The sequence below is a fragment of the Cryptomeria japonica genome, chromosome 3 (genome assembly GCF_030272615.1).
Source record: "Cryptomeria japonica chromosome 3, Sugi_1.0, whole genome shotgun sequence".
Lineage (NCBI taxonomy): Eukaryota > Viridiplantae > Streptophyta > Pinopsida > Cupressales > Cupressaceae > Cryptomeria > Cryptomeria japonica.
In genome coordinates this window covers 553,126,256-553,138,734 of record NC_081407.1, presented here as the reverse complement: position 1 = coordinate 553,138,734, position 12,479 = coordinate 553,126,256, and the positions used below count along the sequence as shown (strand labels likewise).

Below are 12,479 nucleotides of genomic sequence, written 5' to 3'. Positions count from 1 at the left end.
TCAAGCCCATGGATTTTATTTCTCAATATTATTATAATGATAGTACATATGATTATATTTTTTTGGCAATAGTTATGTAGTTCACATGAGCAATTGTATCATTGTCAGTGCTTAAAGCTTGTGTGATTAAAATGGCAGCCGAATTTTTCAAACCTTGTCTGCAAATCTTTATTGCCTTGCAGAAAATTGATGTTTACTACAACTTAGAAAATTTGATATAATTTTTTTGTAGAATCAAATAAAACAAGTCCATGTTAATGGCTCATTTCATAGTGATAAATAATGCGCCTAGACAATAGTGTATTGCATATGATAATATTGAGTCCTTCTCAAGGAAATCAATATTGTCATCAGTACAAACTCTCTCTAATCAAGTCTGTATTTCTCAATGTTGTTTTGATGATAACATAGTATATTAATATTTTGCTGTAATTCTGTATTGGTTCATTTTGAATGCATAAAATTTGTACTATCAAAACACCAGCTGATGTTTTTCTAAACCTAGTCTATAACTTTATTATCTTGCAGTGAATTGATCTTCACTACAACAACATAGATAGTTTGATATAATTTTATTAATAGAATTAACAAAACATGTTACTTTAAAATTTACAAGCTTCTGTTTTTGACTCATTTCATTGTGATAAACTAATTTTATAAAATTTACAGGCCCAGACAAAGGTGGTAATTTTGGCCCTTATCGCCAATCAGAAAGGAATACTTTATATAAGGAATATACAGACATGCTGCTGAATACCGGTCATGTTTACAGATGCTTCTGCTCTAATGAGGTTTGTAAAAGAGTCCTATTTTTTTTGCATTGCAGCTTTTGTGTTATCTTTGATCCTCCAAATTGTCTTGTTGCTTTTTTAAGATGAATATGTGATATTGCTTATCTGCTTTATGTCAGTCAATGGTTGTATATCGTTCATTCCCACCAGTTCATATTTTCTTTCCTTCTTTAGATTTTGTTGTTATTCTTGGATTTGTTAAACTTTCACTATCTCAAAACTATGCAGTAATCTGGAGATTTTCATTGCCTATACTTTGAGTTTTAGGGTGTTGGTCTTGTCTGATACAACATGGATGATTTGATATGTTGCCAATCACAATGGAATACTTTATATAAGGATTATGCAGAGATTCTGCTGTATACTGGTCATGTTTACAGGTGCTTCTGCTCTAATGAGGCTTTGTACAAAGAGTCTTCTTTGTTTTGCATCGCAGCTTTTGTGTTATCTTTTATCCAGATAGTCTTGTTGCTGTTTTATGATGAATATGTGATATTGTTTATCAGCTTTATGTCATTCATTGATGTTAGTGGATGGAGGATCTAATCAAAGACTTTTTAACCGCACAGAAAATAATAACTATCACACACTTCCTCAACTGATAATAACAACTTCACATGATAGAAAAGATTCTTATCACTTCAATACACGATTGCATCATAGCTTCTTGAGCTTCGATACAATTCAGGCTTAGAACTTTCAATACAAAATAGATCTCTGAATATCTAACAGTCAACTGTTTTTTGTCTGCCTTTACACTCTCTGGTTTTTTCCCTCTATGGCTTTAAATGATTTTTGCCACCTTCTTAGAAGAAGAAAGGTTTCACAAAGAGAAAAATGTAGTGCATTACCTTAAGTACATAAGGATCAATGGCTCCATACTAAATGATTTCAATATGGATTCTACCTTGGAATTTAGTTTATCTCTTTAAAAATCTATTAATCAACATCTTTGTTGTACATATAGATATGCGTCTCGAAACTTGATGTGGCTCCTCACATAAACCTCCTTAAGATCAATAATTGATTAGATAACCTCAAGAATTGTCGTGAGATTCAAATACTTTGATGCACAGTCCAATCAAAGCACTACATGAAAACATGTTGTGGCTTGCAATAAGACGTCAAATACAAAATTTACCATGTGGGCATGTTTATGATGGTCACAAGATACTTGGTTAAAACTGCTATGCTGATTGGCTACAGTTGCAGATGTGCACAACAAGATCTTATTTGATAGGCCCAAATTCACTTCTTTGAAATTGCAGCAAGAAATATGCAATTTTGGCAACACAAAATGACAACACACAGAAAACAAATGCAAAACACAACAAACACAAGAACACATCTTTAGTGACACAGGATTGCTCTTAGGCCTATGATGCTCTTGCATTATGCACGCTAGTAGCTGAAAAGTCAGCCTCTCATTTTCAATCAGGACTTCCAGATAAAGGAAAATCTTAACTATCTACCTCAACTTCAGACATCCATGTAGATTTCTTCAACTGGTCTATTCTTCCACTTAACCAAATATTCTTCACAACTCTTGATTCTTGTTCTCTAAAGAATCATCTCATTCTGAAATTTATTTCATCTGCTCAAAATCGTGTCATCCAATCAACTTCTGTTACAACTCCTCTAGTATTCTCTCCAAGATAATCATGCAAACCAGTAATATTGAATATGTGTGATATCCTAAATTCCTCAGGTAATTCAATCTCAAAGTAATTATTGGAAATTTTCTTAATTACCTTGCATGTTCCAGTTTCCTTTTTCTTTAGCTTATTGTATATTCCTTGCAGAAATCTTTCCTTTCTCAAATAAATCATGGCAAAATCTCGAATTTCATAAATCTTATGCCTTCTTTTCTGATTTGCATATTCCTTATATTTATTATTCACTTTCTTCAACCGTCTTCTCTCCTCTTAATGCAATCCCTTCATATGTTTTTGCATAATCTTCAACTATATCACTTGTGTTATATACCTCTATGAATTTTCTCAATTCAAAATCATCTTAGACTCTGTCTATACACAATCTGAAATGATGTCATTCTTGTACTTCTGTTCACTGAATTTTTATAGGAAAGCTTAGCTTGTAGTAATGGCAATCCTAATTACTTGTCTTTTCACTTTTCAATATCTCATTAAATTCCCAACCTCTATTTACAGCTTCTGTTTGTTCATCAGTTTGGGGTGATACACTAAACTAAACCTTAATTTAATATTAATCTTTTTCCGCAATATGCACCAAAAATGATCAACAAATTTTACTAACTGAAACAATAGTTAGGCAATGCATGTAATTTGATGACTTCTTTGAAAAACAGATCAGCTACATGCACAACATTATTAGTTTTATTACAAGACATAAAATGTACCATTTTGGAAAATCTGTCAACTTCTCACCAGACTGAATCAAGATCCCTTTGATTTCTTCACAAACTTAACACAAAATCTATACTGGTATTATAAGTTATTATCTCATGGTCTCTTTAGAAAAGACAACAACTAAAATAATCTTACATTTTTGACTGCTTCCCTTTGAATCTTGACATATTCGAAAACTTTGCATGAGTTTTTTAACATCCAATTACAATTTAGACCAATAATAGTTTCACCCACCAAAGGTCTTGTTTTGCAATGCCAAAATGGCAGTCTAATCCACTACTATGTTTTTTTTAATCAACTTTTCTCTCATAGAATATTTTGGTATACATAATTGACTCTTTTAAATAACAAATCATCTTGAATTAGAAAATCTATCCATTTGGTTCTATCTATACTTACCAGCACTTTCAATTCCTCAGCAAAATTAACATCATTCTCATGCAATTTTTTCATTTCATGAAAACCAACAACTTCAGCTCTCATTTAAGTCAATAAATTATGCCTTCTCCTTAACTCATCAACCGCTTTGTTGGAATTTCCACTTTTATGTTTCAATACAAATGAACATCTCTGCATAAATTCATCCCATTTAATGTCTATAATTCAATTTACCTTGACAATTCATTTATTGTAGTGCTTGATGATTAGTGTATAAAACAATTTTTTTGATAACAAATAGGGTCGCCATTTCTTCAAGGCCTATTCAATTGCCTAAAATTCCTGATCATAAACATAACATTTCCTTCGAGCATTATTCAATTTCTCACTAAAGTAAACATCAAAAAGAACTTCAATTGTAGTTATCACAATCTACTTGGATTAACTTATCAAAGTCAGGTAAAGCTAAAACTGGTTGTTTTGTCACCTTATTCTTCAACAATTCAAATTTTTTATTAGCTGCAACATTTCACTTAATCTCTCATTTATTAGCTTTGAGTCTTAGTAATAGGTGTTGTGGAAACATGAACTTGTAGAATAAAATATTATTGCAGTACAAACTAGTTGTGAAGAAATAATAGAAAAGATAAAACAGAATAATAGGATAACATTCAAAAAGACACAATTTAATGTGGTAAACAATAAGCCAAGGAAACATCCACATGGCAAAGATATCGATATTCTTATTGCTCAGAGGAGTTATTATAATTTACATGCTGCTGTTGCTACTATAAATTGATATACCTTTAAAGGCTACAAAGATATGTATAATATCTTCCACAAGATAGCCCACCGTCAAGCTTAAGAAAAATCTAGACTTTCTCTTAAGGAAATTATCGATTATCTCTTAAGGAAAAAGTAGATTTTTATAAGAAGGTAACACGATAAGATTTAGTATTGCCCCAATCTAACAATCTCTTAAGATAATATTTTTCTTTGTTGTTGTCATAATCTAAGTCACAAGGTTTGAATTCGAATTCAAATTCGACAGCCATGAAATTCGGATGAAATTCGACGAGGGAAAAATTCGAAAAAAAATTCGGATAAAATTCGTCTTCTATAATTTTGTTTATTTTTAAATATATGTATACTTCTAATAAATTATCAGAATAGCGACCCTTGTTGGAGAAAATCTGAGGGCGACCCAGCAGTTGCAGACACCCATGACCCAATAGATACAAAGCATATACAAAGAATACCCATGACTAGCTGAGTTGTGTTTAGAAGCGGATAGCAATGCTTTATAGAGGAAATTCAGTTAAATTCGATTTTTTTTATAGAAGTTTGAAATTCGATTAAATTCGAACCTCATCCATGAAAATCGCCATATCTCGTGACTTAGGTCATAATCCAACAATCTCCACCTTGACAACAATTTACTTGATACTTGTCCATGCCCATTCATCATCTTTTCTACAAGCCAAGAGAAGCCAAACTCTACCTCAGCTTCTCTAACAGTACTAGTTTTGTAAACATGTCTGCACAATTTTCAGGTGCATGAACTTTCTCAAGAGCTACTCCACCTCTATCAATAACCTATCTTACTAAATGGTATTTAAAAACTATATGGTTGCTCCTACTATGATAAATTGGAATTTTAGCCAAATAAATATCACTTTGACTATCACAAAGTACAATCACTTTGTCCTGCACTTTTCCAAACTCATCCAATAGATCCTTTAACAAAATTGCCTCTTTATATACATGTGAGACAACCATATACTATACCTTGGAAGTGGATAAAACAATTGTTTCTTGAAGCTTTGACATTTAATAAATAGCCCTCCTGCAAGAATAAAGATGTAACCTGAATTAAATCTCCTTTTGTCCAAATCATTTGCAAAATCTGAATCAACATAACCACAAACTAAATCATTGCAACCTTTATAGGTGATACAATAATCACTTGTTCCTTTAAGATACTAAAGTGCTCATTTCATTTCTTCTCAATGCTCTCTACTTGGATTTGTCATGTATCTATTGACAACACCAACTACATGCAAAATATTTGGTCTTGTATATACTATCACATACATTAAAGTTCCTACTGCTCTAGCATACGGTACATGAGACATACTTTTCTTTATTACTAGGACATAGACATGAAGAAAGCTTAAAATGGGAAGCTAAAGAGATATTTATTGGTTTTCACATTCTTCATAATGAATCTTACGAGAATCTTCTCCACATACTTCTACTGTGATAACCAAAGCTTACCATGTTTAATGTCAATGTATTTCAAGCCCAAAATTTGTTTTGCTACTCCTAGATCCTTCATATCAAACATCCTGACCAACTTAGCTTTAACCTGTTAATTTCAACCATGCTTTTGCTTGCTACAAGCATATGACCAACATATAACACCAATATAATCATAAATTGTCATAAATTGTTTTTCAAACTTTTAAAGTAAACACAATGGTCATACTCACTTCTTGTAAAGTTTTGGCCTACCATGAAGGAATCAAACATCTTGTACCGTTGCTTGGGTGACTGTTTTAGGCCATACAATTACTTCTTGAGTTTGCAAACAATTTTCCTTTTGCAATCCTAAACCACCCTTCTGCCTATTCCATATATATCTCATCCAAATCTCCATGTAAAAATGTTGTTTTAATAGCTAGCTGCTCTAATTCAAGATCAAGTAAAGCAACTAGTGCTAAAACTACTTGAATGGAAACAAGCTTAACAATTGGTCAAAAAACTAAAAATTTCATGGAAAATACCTTCCTTTTGAGAATACCCTTTTGTTACCAGTTTGCTTTGTACCTTTCAACTTCTCTTCAACACCCGTTTTTGGTTTGTAGATCTATTTTCAACCAACAACTTTCTTGCCCTTTGGGAGTTTTACTAGGTTCCATGTTTTTTTCTTTTTAGAGGCATCCATTTCTTCTTTCTTTGCTATTATCCATTTAGCATTTTCAATACCATCACTTGCTTCTTGATAACAACTAGGATCCCCATTGTTAGAAATCAAAGCAATAAATGAAACATAATCATCATACCTTTTAGGTGGATTTCTGATACGTGTAGATCTCCTTAGAGCTGGTTGTTGCTTTTTCACATTTTCCTCTATATTTGTTTACCTCACTGGGTAAACAGGAAGAATACAGAAATCGAACAGTAATGCACAATGCAAATACAAAAGAAGTACCAGAATAAGCTTGCCATTAATGTCAAGGGAGGTTCATATTATAATCTGTCGTCAATATTACGTGTCCTCCAACCCCGGAGGTGGTACAATATATGACAGCCAAAGGGGTGCGACACAACCGTCGCGACTCCAACTACCTACCCGTCGGCTAACTAACTGACCGCCGTAACTCATTATTACCAACGACAACATAAACATAATATACCAACATAACATAATGATTATTCCCGTCAACATCATCTCCCCCAAGAAAAGAAGTCGACTCCGACGACTTAATACAAAATAGAGATGAACGGCAGGAACTACTGACGCCAGTCGGGCCCGGATCTTATACACTTGCTGCGTCCTCGCCTGAAAACCCTTTTCTGCTACCATCTGATGCTCAAGTGCGGATTTCACCAATATTGCTTCCTTTGCCATCACAGTTCTCCTGGGCCTAACCCAAACTTGTCTGCAAAACACGTTTTTCAGTCTCAGCTTCCACCAACTGCTACTCAATTGATATTGTCTCCCTAGCCAATTTGTCCTCGATGGCCACCCGTGCTGCTCTCCCGGCATCCAACTCCTGGGTACGCTGAACTAAGTCTCACGCGACTATTGCCTCCAACTTGGTGGTCAGCTCCTCCCGAGCCCTCTGTGCATCCACCAAGGCAACCTCACGTCCAACCGAGACATACTCCGAGTTCCTCAAAGCGTACTAGTCATGCCTGGAGGTGGCCACAATCCGTTGGCACAAATGCTAGGAGCCAACTCAAATCCTCCATCACACTCCCCAAAGGCTAAAAACTGAACTGAATAACTCCCTGGTGTCATACAACTTCACAGACTTGCAATGCCTTCCGTCAAACTCTGTTTGTTCCCAACCTCCAAATCCGTCTCCCTCTACGGCTTATGGCTTCCCTGCCAATGCTTAGCTGCAGGCACAACACTTCCCGTGGTCTTTTGTAGCTCAAAATAAACTGGGGGTCTGGGGGCAACGCCCCTAGCGGGGTCGAGGGGCAGCGCCCCCGCTGCCAACACCAATTTACAACCTTCAGAACCCCACGAAAGTCCATGGCGCGCATCATTTCTGTGATATTTTATGATGTCAAAACCCTTCTTCTACACTCCAATATTTTCAGTGTCTAGGCTCCAGATGTCATCGAATCATTTTTCAATCCGTCGTCGTTTTTTTTTTAGGCACTGTAATGTCCCGCCATACCACCTCCAATCGTGCAGCTGCTTGGTCTACCTGTGGCGATCGTTTTGCCCTTACGTGGCTGTGTGGAATTGTGCGAAATCCCGCTCTCCCTAAGCGGCAGATCAATCTGTAGGAACCCTCGACCCCATCCATCCGCTTCACTCCCTGTGGTAGCTCGTGGGCTGTGTGTATTGATCCGGCCGTGCGGTGTGTCCCTTTCCCTGGCTGCGCGGTGATGTGCCTTCGGCCGTGTTCGGTGTCTTCTTCCTCCGCGGGGTTTTATTGCCAAGGTCGGCTGTGCGGTGTGGTCGCTTCTTCCTTTCCTCAGCGGTGTGCGGCGTTTTATATCCTTGCGCGGCCTTCGGTGGCTCCCACCGCACGGTGTGACCACCGCACGATGGTTCCACCGCACGGTGGTCCCACCGCATGATGGTTCCACCGTCGGTGGTTCCACCGCACGGTGGTGTCACCGTCGGTGATTCCACCCCACGGTGGTGTCACCACACGATGATTCCACCGCACGGTGGTGTCACCGTCGGTGATTCCACCACACGGTGGTGTCACCTTGTCACCTTGGCCCCACCGTACGGTGGCCATTTTCCCCTTCTTTTTTTTTCTTTTTTTCTTTTTTTTTTGACCGTACGGTCGGTATCGTACGACCGTGCGATTTTTTTTTTTTTTTTGAAGTTGTCTAGAGAGTCTTCGGCTCGGGTCCCCTGTCTCTGGGATTGCCCTTCATCCTTCTCGGTTTTTCTCGCCCAAAAGTCTCCTGCTTTTGTCCCATGCCTCTCGAGTTGCTTGCCTGGCCTCTTAGGTCCCCTTCCATCCTCTCGGGTCCCCCTTCGGGCTCTCGGGTGTCCGTCCGGCCTCTCGGGTCCCCTGCACGCTTCGCGTGGTAGGGTTTCAATTTGGGCCCGTTGGTGGCAAGTCTATTTTCAATGGCCATCGGAAGACCTGGAACCACAAATTCTATAGGGACCACGACCTCCTTCCCGTACATAAGAAGAAGAAGGATAATAAAGATTTTGAAGACTGCGGTCTTCCATATAGGGTTCCAATCGTTGCCGACACTCTTCGGATTATTTATGCCGCTAGGGTTTGGGGCGTCTCCCTTCCAATATTCTCTGTATTCCGGCAGGTACACCTCTGTTGGTTGCTCTGGTTCCTCTACTTCGAGCCTGTAGCTTTGGAACATTTCGTAATCCTCCATTTGCCAGTGGAAGAGCCCGTTAGTCGAGCATACCTCATCTTCAGAACATCCCTCCAATTCTAGCACCCCTTCACTGTTCGGCTCCATCGCGTTCTTGCCCTTACTTTCATCGTGACCCCCTTCCCCTTTATTAGAGTCCTCCGAGTCGGAAGAGGCGAGCTCTTCGCCGACATTTTGGGTGTGTAGGTCAATGGTATATTTTCGCCCTCCCTTCTCCATGGAAAGTGTATTTTTCTTCCAGTTGTGGTTTAGCCTTGCGTTGATCAACCACACTCTCCCCAGGATGGCGTCATAGCCTTTCTTCTTCGAGGGAATAACCACGAAATCTAACAAGAATGGTTGCGTACCAATTGTCACTTGCTGGGCCATCAACAGGCCGAGTGGCTTAATGCCGTGTTGGTCCGCTCCCACCAGGTTGAATGTGGGTGGCCACAGGGTGGGCTTCCCCAGCCGCTTCCATGTTTCTTCTGGTAGTACATTCACCCCAGATCCTCCGTCCACAATGGTGTCCTTCAAAATGGTCCCACGGATACGCATTTCTACCACAGCTGGGTGTCTATCACTGCTCACGGCTAGTAACATCGGGTCAGTCGAAGGGCTGACGGAAACCTCCACCTGTGGTGTACTCTTCGTAGCAGTGGCGGGAACCCCTACCTGTGGTGCACTCGACGATGCGGTGCTTTGCACATTGGTGAGGATGGCAGTCCTCAATTGTGGCATAGAGTCTAGAAGGTCTTTTACCTTTATCGGCACCTCTATCTGCAAGATTTGCTCAATGATGTTATTTTCCGCTTCCGTACGGAATGATGTACTCGCCACCTCGTTGTCCCGTCGTTCGGTCGTCATCTCACGTTCAATATTGGCCTTTGCCTCCCGTAATCGCTCCTTCTCCGTACGGGGGTCGGGATAAGTGGCTTTTTTCGTCTGGGCGCGGGTGATCGCCAGTACTTCTTTCTCACCAGTCTTCTCAGCCTTCTCGATGTTGAGGAGATTAACCCCTGCCTGCGGGCAATTTGCGTCCTCATGGTCGCCTGGCCCACACCAACGGCAGAGGTGCTGAGGGGTGGCTTCCTTCATGCAATCACGGGCGAAGTGCCCCCACTGATTACAGGCCCTACATTGGATAATTGGCCGGCCCTTGGCGTCATACTGGATACGGCTTCCGTTATTGTTATTGTTGCCTCTTCCTCGCCTGTTGTTTCGGTAGCCGCCAGACGAGGCGTTGTTGCTTGCAGGCTGGGACGTGCCGGCTGACGCAGATGGTTCTGTAAAGAGAACCTGTTGGTTACGGGTCCTCATATTGTACGGACACTCCTTGGTAAGGTGTCCGGCAATCTGGCAAATATCGCAAAATGCTTTTTTCGGACAAGACCCCTTGGTGTGTCCGTCGGTACGGCAGTCCGTGCACCATAAATCCCCTTCGTCGCCTTTGCTTGTGCTTCCTTTGGTTGCCTTTATCTCTCTCATCATTCGCTCCATATCTTTCTGGAGAGCCCGTACCTTCCGATTAGAGTCGTCATCACTGCTATCACTTTTGTCAGAAGAGGAATCATCCTCCGACGAGGATTTATTTTTCTTCTTCTTGGACGTCTTTTGTTCACTTTCTAAATCCATTGCCCTGTTATAGGCGTCGGAGTATGAAGAAGGAGGTACTATCTTCATTTTTCGTCTAAGGGATTTCTTTAGACCTTCCACGAACCACCATTTTTTCAGTCCGTCTGCCGGCTGGTTCTCCATCTTTCCTAGCAGCTCTTTGAGCCGCCGGCTGTAGGTTCGAACAGTCTCGTCCTTTCTTTGTTTCGTGCCGTAGATTTCGGCTACGATCTCATTATCGTCTCTTAGGAGACGAAACTCTGCTTGAAATTCCTTCTTCAAGTCTGCCCATGTGCTAATTTTAGCCTTATCCGTATTCGAAAACCAGTCGATGGCTACGCCCCTCAGGGTTGCGGGAAACTGTGTTACCCACTCGTCCTCATCGGTAACACCATTCGCTCCCCAAATTGTTTCACAAGTGCGACAGTGGCGGACAGGGTCTTCTTTCCCATCCCCATGGAACTTTGGAAGTTTTTGTTTTTGTGCCATACCTTGCCTTTTTACTACTGGTGGCTGTTGTCCTACTCCGGATGGGTCAGATCCTATAAGGGGTGCTTGACCGCCGTGCCCCGGTGTCCCTCCGACACTCCTGGCAGCCCCAGTGTCTTCTCCCTCTTCTGCCTCCTCCCCACTCCTTGGAGTTTTCCTAGCCTCTGGTGTGTGTGGCAAGTCCCTCAAATCCCTCAACTGAGTTTTGGTACACTCTATCCTGCGGCGGGTTTCCGCAAGTAACTCCTCCCGACTCCGTGGGTGGCCGCTGGCCTCACCGTCCCCTTCGGAGCGTTCCTCCTCTCTTCTCTTATACCTTTGTCGCCTTTCCGCTTGCTGTTCAAGGATCAAGGCACGTTGGGCTACTGCACATTCATCTATATATTGTTGCTTATTTTTGTCTTTATTCAGTGTATTGGGCATTAATTCCCAGACCGCTTTCTATATACTTAATGACATAAAAAGTAGAACACTTTTATTCATTCATAATGTGGAAGACAAGTTTATGCCAACAATATGACATCATTATTACAATAAGTGTTCTTTATTCCGCCCTGTATGGCTCACGGTTCACATGCCCCTGGCGCCATGTCGTTCTGCTTCCCGTTCCTTGTACTGCTGCAAAATTTGTTGGCGTCGCTCTTCCCGGGCAATCTCCTCCAGGCGAGCTTGTTGTGCCAACGATGCTTGTGCTAGCAGTCGGGGGAGATGGTTCATCAACCGATTTACCTCCGGACTCACTTCCAACGCTGTCCACACGGCACTTGGTGGGACTTCCGCCTGCGCCGCCTCTCGTCGCACGTAGGTCTGAATGGCTACTTGGAGTAGAATTGAAAATTCTCTTGTCGCCGTGTCTTCTCCTACGTAGAGTTCTATTTGGGCATCGTCCACTTCTGGGTTTATTTCACCAACGGGTAGGCCCATTTGGTCTGTGCGCCATCCGTGTCTTCCGTTCCCGAGTTAGTCTAGGCAACGGCGCCAAATGTTTACCTCACTGGGTAAACAGGAAGAATACAGAAATCGAACAGTAATGCACAATGCAAATACAAAAGAAGTACCAGAATAAGCTTGCCATTAATGTCAAGGGAGGTTCATATTATAATCTGTCGTCAATATTACATGTCCTCCAACACCTGGAGGTGGTACAATATATGACAGCCAAAGGGGTGCGACACAACCGTCGCGACTCCAACTACCTACCCGTCGGCTAACTAACTGACCGCCGTAACTCATT

The 12,479-nt window shown here is 40.8% G+C and overlaps 1 protein-coding gene across 1 annotated transcript in view; it reads left to right on the top strand.

Moving 5' to 3' along the window:
* LOC131029890 (glutamate--tRNA ligase, chloroplastic/mitochondrial) overlaps nt 1–12,479 on the top strand; it is a 52,372-nt gene that overhangs the window by 26,462 nt on the left and 13,431 nt on the right. Inside the window, exon 3 of the mRNA XM_057960550.2 lies at nt 670–791. Coding sequence (XP_057816533.1) covers nt 670–791 — 122 coding nt within the window. The remainder of the gene's footprint in view (nt 1–669; nt 792–12,479) is intronic.